This window comes from Bison bison, unplaced genomic scaffold (assembly GCF_000754665.1).
Source record: "Bison bison bison isolate TAMUID 2011002044 unplaced genomic scaffold, Bison_UMD1.0 scf7180017864182, whole genome shotgun sequence".
NCBI lineage: Eukaryota > Metazoa > Chordata > Mammalia > Artiodactyla > Bovidae > Bison > Bison bison.
In genome coordinates this window covers 1,493,871-1,508,876 of record NW_011494754.1, presented here as the reverse complement: position 1 = coordinate 1,508,876, position 15,006 = coordinate 1,493,871, and the positions used below count along the sequence as shown (strand labels likewise).

The 15,006-nt window shown below is 45.2% G+C and overlaps 1 protein-coding gene across 1 annotated transcript in view; it reads left to right on the top strand.

The window, feature by feature from the left end:
• ALDH5A1 (aldehyde dehydrogenase 5 family, member A1) overlaps positions 1-14,786 on the top strand; it is a 24,776-nt gene extending 9,990 nt beyond the window's left edge. Inside the window, exons 5-11 of the mRNA XM_010843521.1 lie at positions 1,470-1,586; positions 3,626-3,769; positions 6,785-6,928; positions 8,515-8,673; positions 10,334-10,503; positions 12,827-12,885; positions 14,545-14,786. Of these exons, the coding sequence (XP_010841823.1) occupies positions 1,470-1,586; positions 3,626-3,769; positions 6,785-6,928; positions 8,515-8,673; positions 10,334-10,503; positions 12,827-12,885; positions 14,545-14,750 (999 nt within the window). The 3' untranslated portion in view covers positions 14,751-14,786. The remainder of the gene's footprint in view (positions 1-1,469; positions 1,587-3,625; positions 3,770-6,784; positions 6,929-8,514; positions 8,674-10,333; positions 10,504-12,826; positions 12,886-14,544) is intronic.
• The last annotated feature ends 220 nt before the right edge of the window (positions 14,787-15,006 follow it).

Genomic DNA, 15,006 nt, shown 5'->3' with positions numbered 1-15,006 from the left:
GTCGTGTCCGACTCTGTGCGACCCCATAGACGGCAGCCCACCAGGCTCCCCTGTCCCTGGGATTCTCCAGGCAAGAACACTGAAGTGGGTTGCCATTTCCTTCTCCAGTGCATGAAAGTGAAAAATGAAAGTGAAGTCGCTCAGTCGTGTCTGACTCTTAGCGACCCCATGGATTGCAGCCTAACAGGCTCCTCCGTCCATGGTATTTTCCAAGCAAGAGTACTGGAGTGGGGTGCCAACGATCTTCTGGTGTTTATCATTTTTAAAAAAAGACTTAAGATGTGACACTTTCAAAGTATTTTTGTGCCCTCCAGCAGGCACTGGGCCACATTCTGAAAGTTAAAAGGCTGAGAAATAAGATACTGCATCTGCCTGGATAGGACTGCAGTATCCTTGTGGGGCAACCAGCTTTGTCTACATGAGTTGCTTCTCTTGGGTCCATCTTCGGCTAGTTACCATATTAACTTCTCTACGGTGTCTGCCAGCTGGTCTCAAGACTGCTAGTCTTTCCCTGCTCACTACAGTCACAGAAACATTCCCCTCGCTGTCTAGACTGACTAGGCTTGACCCAGAACTCAGTCTCCACTAGCTGTGTGACCTTGAGGAGGTTTCTTAACTGCTCTTGCTGTCTCCAAACCTGCAAATGAGAAAAATACCAACCTCATTGGGTTGTGATGAGGGTTTAATTATAATAGTATAAAAGTACTTACAACAGTGGGCTTCCCTGGTGGCTCAGAGGTTAAAGCGTCTGCCTCCAATGCGGGAGACCTGGGTTCGATCCCTGGGTCGGGAAGATCCCCTGGAGAAGGAAATGGCAACCCACTCCAGTATTCTTGCCTGGAGAATCCCATGGACGGAGGAGCCTGGTGGGCTACAGTCCATGGGGTCGCAAAGAGTCGGACACGACTGAACGACTTGACCTCACCTCACGTACAACAGTGCCTAGGTCAGAATAAGCACTATACATGGTTTTGTTGAAACAAAATATTACTATAAATATCCACAGAGAGCTGTCTATGAATATCTAGAGAGGGAAGTAATATATCATATACCATCTTCAAAATCACCTTTGCTACTGTTTTTCCCCAGAGGGTCACCAAACTACAGCCCTCAGGCCTGTTTGTAAATAAAGTTTCACTGGGACAGAGCCACTCCCATCTGTATACATGTTGTCTAGTTGTGACAGAAACTGGACGTCCCACAAAACCTAAACTATTCACTACCCAGCCCTTTACAGGGAGAGTTGGCTGTCACCCAGTGTAGATAATTTTATAGTGTTTTAAACCCTGAAGGTGTTTTTGTCTCTGTGAGCCCTTGTCTCCACAGTCCCTGGAGCCAGCAGGTGCCAGGTGTTCTGAGCTCCCGTGTGTAAGAACACCTCTGCCAGGCAGAACTTGCAGGCTGGTGTCTCGACCCGCCTGCCTTTGGACCAGCCCTTCCTCTCACTCGCCTCCTCTCTTCTGATCCAGTGGAATTTCCCCAGTGCCATGATCACACGGAAGGTGGGGGCCGCCCTGGCAGCCGGCTGCACTGTGGTGGTGAAACCTGCCGAGGACACGCCCTTCTCCGCCCTGGCCTTAGCTGAGGTGAGCCGCTGCACTGGGTCCAAAAAACGACGTTATCTATCTGGGACACAAAGAAGCATTGTCGAAGCCTCTTCCTTTGCCTGCATCTCTTGTTTGGTGGTGCTGTGATTTAATTCACTAGTCATTATTTTAAGTCAGATGTTCCTCTTTTTAGAAAAAGTAATGGGAATTTTCTGACATCATTGTTTAGGCTACCCTAACAATGATATCTTGGAGAAGGCAATGGCAACCCACTCCAGTACTCTTGCCTGGAAAATCCCATGGATGGAGGAGCCTGGTGGGCTACAGTCCATGGAGTCATGAAGAGTCGGACACGACTGAGCGACTTCACTTTCACTTTTCACTTTCATGCATTGGAGAAGGAAATGGCAACCCACTTCAGTGTTCTTGCCTGGAGAACCCCAGGGACGGGGAAGCCTGGTGGGCTGTCGTCTATGGGGTCGCACAGAGTCAGACATGACTGAAGTGACTTAGCAGCAGCAGCAATGTGACTAAAAGCTGGGCATTTCTCACGTTGAGGGCACCTCTTATTAACCACTCCCTTCTCCAACTCAATCTGCGTTCAGTCAGATCTTGTTCTTCTGTTTAAAACCCTCTAATGGCTTCTCATGTCACGCAGAGTAGGATTGATCCAGACTTCCTGCAGTGGCCTCCACTTGTTAAAATTTTGAATATCTGATGAGTTCCTTCTATTGGGCAGATTCCCCTCCATCCTTTTCTTTCCAATATAATCTGTCTTTTGAGGAAGCTGGACATCTGACCGGTAGAGCTCCCCATCAACCAGGCTTTGCAGACGGCACATCAGGGACCACGTTCTTGTCTCCTGTGCTTTCCAAACTGGCAGGTGTATCCGCACACCTCATCAGACTCGGGTTCGATCCCATCTTGCGTCCTTTTGTCAGAGGGGGAATAAGGTCTGGGTGTCTGTTTTCACGTCTGCACTCACTGCTGTACGATGCTGCTCGGTCTGTTAATTCATTAGGAGTTGCCCAAATGGTAATATTTGAATTCTTTCCTTTTTCATTCATTTATTCACCAGACCACTTCTATAAATCAAAGCTTCCCATCAACTCTGTGGTTACCTGGCGGCGAATTCACAGAGGAAAGGCAGTATATTTGATTCTTTTTATTTCCCAGTTTTTCAAATAAATGAATCTATTCCTGTCATCTGCCAAAGGTTCCCAATTAGTTTGTTTTTTTAAGGAGCATTATGTGCCAATAGATTTTAATGTGCTGGTATTTGATGAGTTTCACTTTCTTGTGGTTATTATCCTTGATGAAGCTCCCACTGCTCCCACTTTTGGCCGATGGCAGCCTCTTGGAGTTGGCTCTTTTATCTTCTAACTCTAACAGTTTTTGAGACCTTCTTTGCTATCTAGTATGACAAGATGTTTTAGACTTATCATACGTATTTCTTGTCCCAGACCTGGGATTAACCATTTCTGCAGAAAGCCTTTATTTCCTCTGGTAAGAAATGATATTTTAAGGCTACATTTAGGGCACCAGGGATGGTCATTGCTACTGGCTGGTCACTGTTTCTAGGCCTTATTAGTGGCACAGCTGGGAAATATACATACATGTGTGTACACACACATGCATATGATAAAATACTGCTTAAAACTCATGCAGAAACTTGCAATATATTAATACCACATTGTCGCTCAGTCGTGTCTGACTCTCTGCAACCTCATGGAGTGCTGCCCGCCAGGCTCCTCTGTCCATGTGATTTTCTCAGCAAGAAATGCACTGGAGTGCATTGCCATTTCCTTCTCTCGATCTTCCTGACCCAGGGATCAAAGCCGGGTCTCCTCCATTGCAGGCAGACTCTTTACCATCTGAGCTACCAGAGAAGCCTTAATACCACATTAGCACTAGTAAGAATCTTATTTCGGTTCTAAATGTATTCTGTCCCCAAAGTCAGCCTATGGGTTTTTTGTGGTTTTTTTTGCCATTACTTTCTGAGTTAAAACATTTATTTCTCTTTTCTGTTTTTCCAGTTTGATCATTTGCTGCCACATGTTTGCTGTTTCTCTTTATAGCTTGCAAACCAGGCTGGAATTCCCCCAGGTGTGTACAACGTGATTCCTTGCTCTCAAAAGAAGGCCAAGGAAGTAGGGGAAGCACTTTGTACAGATCCTCTCGTATCTAAAATTTCCTTTACTGGTTCGACAGCCACTGGAAAGGTATGTGACTTAAGTCTCAAAGGAAACAAGTGTCATTCTAATAACTTCTCTTTATACAGTATCAAAAATACTACTTCATCTCAGTCACCATTTGGAGGAAGGTTTCCAGCAGAGTGTTAGAAGCTCTGTCCCATATTGTAATGTCTGATCATCTTTCAGAAATATTTGGATGGTGTTCCTCATTGTGACATGATCTAGGTTCCTGTTTGACAAAACTGAAGGTTTAAGGGTAGACAAGGTTCCCATTATTTGTTGCATGTGAAGTAGCTGAAAGTCGTCCATCATATATTCCCATAACACTCAAGTGTGTGTTTCTTTCATAATCTAGAATTAAAGAAATGGATGCCTTAGAACAAAAATGTGTTTAGTATAAAGGTACTTACAGAAACAGAAAGGTCTTTTTTTTTTCTAGCTTCCTTCTCCCTTATATGTTGAAAAGTTCTTTCCCCAAAACCTCATTTGTGTGCCTATGACTGCATTTTTATTTATCCTTTTAAATATTTAAAACAGGAAAAAGGCAGACTAGAACAAAAGTTCCTAATTATGGTGTTTCTCACCAGATAGTACACATTTTTCCTGCTAGTATTTATATACATACATGCATATGCTCATATTAGAGAAGTACATAAACGTATCAGATTAAAATAATAAAAATCTAATCTGAAAGTTCTGGTTAAACTGGTCATTTTTTGGACACCATGAGAAGCAGGAGAAAATAAACCAATTTTAGTAACTCCCAGCCGTAACCATGATTGTTATGCTGCAAACTCATACTTGGGAAGCCTGCCACTCATTCATTCATTTCAGAAGTGTGAATTTTTAGATCCATAAAGTGCTACCACCCTGATCCAGGGATCTTGCAGACAAACTTATTCTCAGTGGGTTTCAAAGTCGTTAGAGAAAAAGAGGCCTGGGAGAAGAAAGGTTATAAACCTTTGCCACTGAAGCCAGAGAAGTACCCAGATACTGGGCAAAGACCAGCCACTCACTGCTTAACCTTACTTTGCTCAGCAAACTGTCCCCAACGGACAGACCCCTAGGAAAATGCTGACCGCGTTCCTGCCAAGTCCAACTGTCCTTTTAAGTTATTTACATGGGACAGTGCTTCGCTTCAAGTGGTTTAAAGGGAAGAGTGATAGAAATCCCTGATAAGTAGCCATTCTCCATACCAATAGCCTCTTCTGAGCTGGTCTTTGCAGAGAATCAGTGGCTCAGCTCTGGATCTTGGCACATAGAATCTTGCCTCTAACTGAACCCCCGTCGGTCAGCCTCTTCTGGAGATGTGGCCCTGCCCTTACCCCTCCTGGGGAGACCGCCCCTCCCGGGGCCTGTGGAGGGGACAGAGTACTCGTCTGCTCCCCACAGAGAATTCAGCCATGAATGGACATTTGACCTGAGGAAAACAGATTCAGAGGCTGGCCAGTGACCAAGGGCCGGTGTCTCATAGAAAGGTAAGCTGGGCAGTCATGCTCCCTTTCTAAGGCTTTGGAGGCTGAAGTCCCGAGAAGTTCATCAGGGGGAATGGGAGCAGAAAAGAGTCCTTAGGACGTAGCAGGATTGTAGGCGGCAAGGGCCATGCAGCCAGAGTCGGGTTCAAGCTCTCATCATGGGTGCTGAGTGGGAAGAAGACTCAGTCAGAGGACACAGGTGGAGGCAAGCAACCCAAGAGCAAGCCGAGTCGGAAAAACCAATGGCCTGGCAAAGAGCATTTCTTTAAAGTTCAAAAAAAAAAACAAACAGCTATCTTGAGTCCAATAAAGAAATAGGTTTACTCACACCAGTCAGAATGGTCATCATTAAAAAGTCTACAAACAATAAATGCTGGAGAAGGTATGGAGAAAAGGGAATCTTCCTACACTGTCGGTGGGAATGAAAACTGGTACAGCTACTATGGAAAACAGTATGCAGGTTCCTTAAAAAACTAAAAAATAGAGTTGCCATATGATTTAGCAATGCCACTCCTGGGCATTCATCCAGACCAAACTATAATTTGAAAAGATACACACACCCCTGTGTTCATAGTAGCACTATTTACACTAGGCAAAACATGGAAGTAACCTAAATGTCCATCAACAAATAAATGGATAAAGCAGATGTGGTACATATATACAATGGAATATAACTCAGCCACTAAAATGAATGAAATAATGCTATTTGCAGCAGCATGGATGGATTTAAGAGATTGTCATACTGAGTGAAGTCAGAGAAACATTGTATGACATCCCTTATATGAGGAATCTAAAAAGAAATGATATAAATGAACTTATTTACAAAATAGAAACAGACTCACAGACCTAGGGAAAGGGATACTTAGGGACTTTGGGATGGACATGTACACACTGCTGGATTTAAAATGGATAACCAGCAAGGTCCTACTGTCTAGCACAGGGAACTCTGGTCAACGTTATGTGGCAACCTGGGTGGGAGGGGAGTTTGGGGGGAGAATGGATACATGTATGTGTATGGCTGAGTCCTTTTGCTGTCCACCTGAAACTATCACATTATTAATCAGCTATACTTCAATATAAAATACAAAGTTGCTTTTTAAAAAAGGTACATATCCCTCTGTGTATATAGCCATATTCTGGATAGATATACCTTAGGATTTTATCAGTGGTAAACTAGGGGTTCTGGGTGATTTTATTATCCTATCTCTGTGATTGTTAAGCCTGTTTGTAATGTTCTGAGTAGGTCAGACATTGACATGGTTCAAAAATCAAGGCATTATAAACATGTTTATATTCAGAAGTTTCACCCTTACCCCATCCCTGGTTTCCTCCCTTTTATACATAATTATTTTTAGTTTCTTGTCATCTTCTCCATGTTTATCAAATATAAGCAAGTATGAATATATATATATTATATATATCATTTCCCCTGTTTCTTATGCAAACTGTCATCCCGTATACACTACCGTGTACTTGGCTTCCTCCTCTATTGGGGACTTTTTTGAAACGAAGCCTTACTGGCCCCTGTTGTTGACTGGCGCTCATAGCATCCTCTGTCTGCTCCCAGGTCCTGTTGCACCACGCAGCAAACTCTGTGAAGAGGGTGTCCATGGAGCTGGGTGGCCATGCCCCTTTCATCGTCTTCGACAGTGCCAACGTGGACCAGGCTGTCGCTGGGGCCATGGCCTCCAAATTCAGGAACTCTGGACAGGTGAGTCCCGGAGCATTTTTCTGGGTTGTGTGCTTTACAAAGATCCTACCCCCTCCCTCACCTCCTGGGAGAAAGGGCACTTCTGGGTTCCTTCATTCTTCGTGCGTGTCCTCTTTCATCGGATGTTTAGTGAGTGCCCTCTCTTTGTCTGGGACTCTGCTAGGCTCAGAGGGTATGAAGGGAAATAAGGTGTCTTCATCCCTGGCTTCGAGGAAAATTTGCTGAACAGCAGATGCCTTTTAATCAAATCGTTCTCTTCTTTCATCTCCTCTTTGAATCTGGTTATTTTCATAGTTTTCCCTTGCTGGACTTTTCTCTGCTGAACAGGTTTAAACATCTCCTCAGATACAAAATAGCCTGAACAGCTAGGGTCTGGAGCCCACAGTCTTAAGGAAAAGAAGGTTGGAAAATGTTGAGATGGTGCCTTGAAAAACTCAAAACCCTACCGCCTGGGTCTCACTCTTCGCGAGATGAGGAGGGCAGGACAGGCCTCCACTAGAGGGCCACACACACCACAGTGGGCCAAGGAGGGTCCAGCTTGTCCTAGGGAGAGTGGTGGCCTCCGCTCACACCTTCTAGGGAATCCCAGAGCATTAGATCCAGCAGGGACCTTTCAAGTTATTTCATACAAGGTAAGCACTTCATCCTAGAGTACCATCAATAAGCGATTTTAAATGCGTTCCAGAAATGAATAAAAACTGGAAAGTTATCTAGGAGGAAAAAGGTGAAGTGTATAATATTCTTTATTAAATAGTTTTCATCCTGTTTTGACCATTGATAATTAATTTTTCTCCTTTCACATAACCTAAATTAGCTTGGTTGTTTCTGAAATAGGTGTGTTTCCTTTTAGAAACACAAAATGCAAAGGTGTATAACCTTCAGAATTACATTTACAAAGCTACAACTTTGGGGTATGTTGCTTTAAGCCAATAAAAATGCACAGGGTACAAAATTATCTACAAACTGTTTCTACTAGAAAATACACAATTAAGAAAAAAGCCAAGAAGAAAATGTATCAAGGATAGCCTCATTTCCAATAATGTGTTTATATTTTATAACTTGAAAATATTAGGTCTAAACTAGAAAATATAATAAACAAAGGGCTTTTCAATAATTTAGACTGAAAGAATGGTCTTGTGTCCATTTTCAAAATGTTGGATTCTGCCAAGCTCTTGAAAAGTTCACTAAGCTAGAGGACATAAACTAGCCTTTGAATCCTTTTCCTTCTAGCTCTGCTCTCTGTCGCTGAGTATCACGTCTCAAGGAGCTAATTTCTTGTGTTGGTTTTCTGGTTCCAATATGAGCCATTTGAAAAAAACCTGGGTTAGTGGCTTTTTGCTCACAGATTATTTATGCTCGCTTACCTGTTTAACTACAGAGGTGTGGTGGCTGTGGAGGGGCCTGGAGAAGTACATGCTCTTGGCATGTTTCTCTTTAGGGCCAAGCTTGAGTATGGAGGTGGGACCCAGGACAGGGACCATCTGGGAAGTACATTTACATTCAGAGGTAGCAGCGATCATAGCTTTACTGGTTGGGTCAGTAGCTTCTGATGAACTGTCGACATGAGTTTGTTTCTTTCTGTCTAGACTTGTGTGTGCTCCAACCGTTTCTTGGTGCAAAGCGGTATCCATGACTCCTTTGTGAAAAAATTTGCTGAGGCAATTAAAACAAACCTGCATGTGGGTAATGGATTTGACGAGAGAACTACTCAAGGCCCGTTAATTAATGCGAAAGCTGTAGAAAAGGTAAGTTTGTCTTAGTATCTGTTCAGTGTCCTGGTTTCAGTATCAAAAACCACTCTGGTAAGGTGCCCAGCAAGGTGGTTTTGGAAACATGGAGAAATTAGAAACACTAGTGAATTTCTGCCAGTTTGTATGAATCAAGTGGCATCGTCAGGTTATAAGCTTTTCCAGCTCTGTCATTTCGCTGAGCTCCCATGAGATCTGCCTCTTGCATTCTACTGCTGTCCCTAAATCTTCTCTTGCAGTGGTGATAATTCTGTCTCCTGCTGCTTCGGGAATTACCATCTTGAAATACAAAGTTCTTTCATCTTTGGAACACCTAAAAGGAGAGGAAAAAGGCTTTTTGTTTTTGAGATCAGACATTTCTAGGAATCTAATACCTTCCTCCGAGAGTTTTGAGAAGACAGGACATACTCTTGCCTGGAAAATCCTATGGACAGAGGAGCCTGGCAGGCTACAGTCCATGGGAGTCACAAAGAGTCAAACACGACTGAACATGCACACACCCACACAGGGGTGTATCCATTTTAGTGATAGAAGCTCTAGAAAGACTTGAAGTGGAAGAAACAGGTCTATCAAACAAATGCTAGAGGAAAACGTATCAGAGCTAGGGGGAAATAATTTAATTCTTCAGATTGAAAGATTTTGCCAATTGCCAAGTATATAGAGTTAGAGTAAAGAGAAAACCCAGGTGTGTTTTGCTAAAATTTTAGAATGTTAGGAACATACAAAGAAGATTCAAGCAGCTTCTAGAGTGGGGGAAATCGACCCATAAAGGAGTGAGAACTATTTCTGAGTTAGAATGTTCATTGTCAGCACCAGAAGTAGAGAAATATACTCAACACTCTGAAGGAAAATTATTTGGGGTCCAAATTCCATTACCAGCCAGTGCAAGAGAAAACAACCCGACCTGCAGTTATCAGAACATTCTGAATATAAACCATCTTCAGTGCACCTTTTTCAAAATAACTAGTACTCGAGGAGAAAATATTAGAACAAAGTGAAAGAGAAGTCCAGGGACAAGAACAGCGTGGGATCCAAGAGCCTGGAACTAACCCAGGAAGGCAAGGAGAGCAAATCCCAGAAAGGCAGCTGAGCATCAGGCCTGGAAAGACACGAGTGTATGTGTATTAGGCCATTCAGCAAACAGAAAGACGAAATAGCCAGAAACTCACAGAGCAGGGTTGCTGTCGTTCAGTCACTAAGTCATGTCTGACTGTTTGCGACCCCATAGACTGCAGCATGCCAGGTTTCCTTGTCCATCACCAGCTCCCAGAGTTTGCTCAAGCTCATGTCCATTGAGTCGGTGATGCCATCCAACCATCTCATCCTCTGTTGTTCCCTTCTCCTACTGCCCTCAACCTTTCCCAGTGTCAGGGTCTTTTCCGAGGAGTCAGCTCTTCGCATCAGGTGGCCAAAGTATTGGAGCTTCAGCTTCAGTCCTTCCAGCAAGTAGGGAGGAAGCAGCATTGTATATACGACCTTCCCTCTTGACTCCGTATCTGTGTATTTGGTTCTTCCTACCTAGAAGGAACTGGGGCGTATGGTTTCAAACCTATTTGAAAAAGAAAGAAAAGCCCAGTTACAGTTTTTGACAGTTTAAACATTTTCCAAGTATCCTGGATTCCCTTTCCCAAAGGCTCTTCCTTTTCTCCTCACACAGGTAGAGAAACACGTGAGTGATGCCATTTCCAAAGGGGCCACCGTTGTGACAGGTGGGAAGCGACACCACGTTGGGAAAAATTTCTTCGAGCCCACCCTGCTCAGCAACGTCACCCGAGACATGCTCTGCTCTCAGGAAGAGACTTTTGGGCCTGTGGCACCTGTTATCAAGTAAGGCCATCCAGCGTGTAGGAAGACGGGAGGAAGAGTAGGAAAGGAAAAGGAAGGCTGGCGAGTAATCCAGTTCCTGTGTCATTTGCAGCCGGCGGGAGAGGGAGAGGAGCAGAGAGTAGGGCTGTGTCAGGGGAAGGGCCAAGTCCAAGGCATGGTTTTTTAAACATTGGTTTTTGTTATTGCCAGTTTAGACCACAAAATTTACCAAATTCTCTACTTTGCTCCCTGCCAAACTCATTTTTCTTCATAACAGAGTACATCCTTCAAGACTTCTTTCAAGGGTGGCTGTGGGAAATGAACTATGTTCGTATGGGACCGTTTATCCCACACTCACAAGTTAATAATCTACCTGCGTAAAAATCGAGCTTCACAAGATAGCACTCCTTGGTCTGCTTATTTTCAGGGTTGTTATTGAGAAAGCTGATGTCTGGTTATTGTTCCTGTGAAGGGATCTTTTTCTCTTCAGAGATTCATGGCCTTTGATGTTCTTAAATTTTACCATGGTAGCTTAGGTACCAGAGAAGGCAATGGCACCCCACTCCAGTACTCTTGCCTGGAAAATCCCATGGATGGAGGAGCCTGGTAGGCTGCAGTCCATGGGGTTGCTAAGAGTCGGACACGACTGAGCGACTTCACTTTCACTTTTCACTTTCATGCATTAGAGAAGGAAATGGCAACCCATTCCAGTGTTCTTGCCTGGAGAATCCCAGGGACGGGGGAGCCTGGTAGCTGCCGTCTATGGGGTCACACAGAGTTGGACACGACTGAAGTGACTTAGCAGCAGCAGCTTAGGTACGGCATACTGTGAGCTTTTTTCAATCTGAGATCCCAAGGCCTTTATTTAAAATCTAAGGTGTTTGTTTAGTCCTCAGAAATTCTTGGTCATTATTTCTCCAAATATTTCTCTCTCCTCCATTGCTAATGAAATTAATAGATTAATCTGACATTGGGAGAATGGACCACTTGGAGAACTTTCATCTTTTAGTAAAAAAATTTTTACCTAGAATATGAACTTGACATTTTCCAAAAGGATGCAGAGGTTAGGAATGTAGGCTTTGCTACTTTATACCTGTGTCCCCTTGAATGAGTTAACTTCTCTGAGCCCCAGGGTCCTTGATGGGAAAAGGACTAAAAACTAGTACTTGCCTCATGGCTTCCCAGGTGGAACAGTGGTAAAGAATCTGCCTGCCAATGCAGAAGACCTGAGAGACCCAGGTTCAGTCCCTGGAGTAGGAAATGGCAACCCACTCCAATATTCCTGCCTGCAGAATTCCACGGACAGAGAAGCCTGGTGGGCCATAGTCCATGAGGTTGCAAAGAGTCAGACATGACTTAGTGACTAAACAACAACAAAAAAACTTGCCTCACAGGACAGTTGTAAGGTTTAAATGATGTAATATACATAAAGCACATCACCTAATATCAGTGTGGTTGTTACTGTGTAAATAGTTCACACTCAAAAGGTGAAATCGTCGAGGATGTCCCACCTGATACTGTGATGAGTGCATTTTCGAGGGACACATAGGCAGTGAGGATATGGGTGATGCCCTGGTTTTTATTCTCTGGCAGATAGAATGGCTTGCTCTCTACAGTGGAGAGACAAGAACTGCTCGTCCTTGGAACAAGTGATTCTCTTGAGGCCCCCCACCTCTCTCTCCCACACGTCCTCTCGCACTGACCGGGGTCTGCCAGCTCTGCCCGAGCCTTCAGAGGGCTGGCTGCTGCTGGGTCTCTGATTTGAGGAGCTGGGATGCATAGAATGTTCTGCCCCCCATTTACAGTTCTGGGGCAATAGAAAAAGGCCTCTGAAATCTAGTTTCAGAAATAAGATCATCAAGCTGGAAGAGACTGCATTAGGCTTCCGCACTAGTAGTCTCATTTCCAAAGGGAACAGACCCCCAGCACTGTCACACTGCTCACAGCCTAAGCAGCGGGACCGACACTGGAACCCTGGGCCCCACCAGGCCCTGGCTGTTGTCTTTCTCCCACGTCACGGCTGCTTCTCAAGTAGTTATGATTGGCACACGTCTTAAGAGGGAACAAGAACAGTAACCCTTTTCTTAGGCATTTTATTCAACATTCTGAATACACTGTAGTTCCCTGCATGTCTCCTGTTCTTCTAGAAGAGATGAACTGGTGTTGATCCAAGCTCCCTAGCCTTGAACTCAGCGTGTGCAGTGAATGAAGGTGTTTTCCTCTTTGCTCCTTGCAAAACTCTGATTGACCCCTGGCTCTTATTTGGGAAACAGAGCAGAAGGAAAAACAGCTGGTTTCCCTTCCCCTGTGGGATTTTGCTGATGACCCACCCTGACTTTGGCAGGTTCAACACAGAGGAGGAGGCGGTGGCGATCGCTAACGCGGCCAACGTCGGGCTGGCAGGTGGGTGTCTGTCCTCGCTTAGCGACAATCACAGTCACTTCTCCAGCTGTGCCTTTTAAATGTCGATCGGGGTTTTGAGAAGTCAGCTTCATTGCAGCACGTGTTTCATTGCTTTCCAAGGGGCGAGGGTGGGTTTGTGCCAGTCCAGGTTCTTTGCTGTGTCCCCAGGATGTGGGATGGGAGCTCCCTGGTTGGAGCTGGGCGTGATGGAAGGAGAAACAGCAGTGCCGACTGTTCTGGGGAGAACCACCCACACCCCATAAGTCCCATGTTCCCAGAGGCTCGATGCCTGGAAATTCCAAGTGCTTCTCCTCGCATCCCTCCTGGAAGCATGAACAAAAGAGATAGCGCTTGACTTCACAGAGAGCTTCGGGGCAATGAAGGAAGGGAAGACAGCACAGGCAGAGGGAGCCTCAGGGAGTGGCTCTGTTCTTGCAGTTTGGACATGGTCAAGGCGGCCTTAGTATGTACCCTGTGTCCCTGACAAAACTGTATGTGCATAAAGACACTCAACAAATCCATCTTTAGCATCCACTAGATCGGAGAAGGCAATGGCACCCCACTCCAGTACTCTTGCCTGGAAAATCCCATGGATGGAGGAGCCTAGTAGGCTGTAGTCCATGGGGTTGCTAAGAGTCGGGCATGACTTAGCGACTTCACTTTCACTTTTCACTTTCATGCATTGGAGAAGGACATGGCAACCCACTCCAGTGTTCTTGCCTTGAGAATCCCAGGGACGGGGGAGCCTGGTGGGCTGCCGTCTATGGGGTCACAGAGAGTCTGACATGACTGAAGTGACTTAGCAGCAGCAGCAGCAAGTGAATGAAGTGTTGGCAAAGATACAAAGACATAAAGATACAGCCGTAGCTCTACAGGCTCTTCTCTGGGTGGACAAGAACTACTGATAACCAGAGGAAGGATGTGCACCCTGTAGAGTCCCTTATTCTACTACAAGGACTCGGAGTTGCTGACTCAGAGGGCCTAACGCTGGAGTAAGATGTGTGCACGAGTGCCCCTGTAACGCTGAGCCCAGCATTCCTCTTGTCCCTTCTTGATGGGATGATGGTGGAGGAAGCCAGGCCCTGGACCAGGGCATCCATGCTGGGCAAGACTCTGATGGTGCAGATTGAAGGAGAGAGGTTCTGGGCAGAGGGGGACCTAGGGAGTTAAGTGAAAATAGGACAAGGATAACTGGGTGGACGAGTTTGGTGGAGATGGTCGGTGACTGGAAATAATGGAAGATAAAGCTGGACATGTTGTTCAAAACCACATTAGGGAGAGTTCAAATACCCACCAGGAACTTAACCTTATTTATGGGTAACAAGGAGTTGCTGGAATGTCTGGGTAAAAACATCACATGGATAACCTAACAGATGTGTGCAGGGTGAATTGATTAGGAGGCCATACGAGCCGGGTTCATTATTGTTACAGCCCTAGCTGGAGACGGTGAGAGTGCTAGCGAGAGTGGAACAGAAGCAACAAGATGATTTCTAAAGGTTGTGAGATGGAGACATGCACAGAACCAACTAGGGGCTCCACTTGGAAGCAGGGAGGTTCCAGCCCACGTGACTAGGCGGCTGGTCATCCATGGCACCCTCAACTGTGGACATGATGTCTTTAATGACTATTCTACATCTGTGTCCTTTATCCCCACGACAGGTTATTTTTACTCTCAAGACCCGGCCCAGATCTGGAGGGTGGCAGAGCGGCTGGAGGTCGGCATGGTTGGCGTTAACGAAGGACTGATCTCCTCCGTGGAGTGCCCTTTCGGGGGCGTGAAGCAGTCCGGCCTTGGGCGAGAGGGCTCCAAGTACGGCATTGACGAGTATCTTGAGCTCAAGTATGTGTGCTTCGGAGGCTTATAGGATTCTTCAAAAAATAAAAAGGGAGGCTTACCTATGTATGGGGACATGCCATCCATTATTTTAAATAAACCCATCGGGTAGCTGAACTAGGAATTTTAAAAAACCAATCATCCAATCCTTATAAGCAGATACAAATCCTACCCCTCCTCCTAGCTGACCTGGGACCAATACATGCCACAAGCCTGTGGCCACAGATCCCTGAGAACCAGCAGTGGGTTTATAGGATGAGGCCCCGGATCACCAGCCCCCACCCACC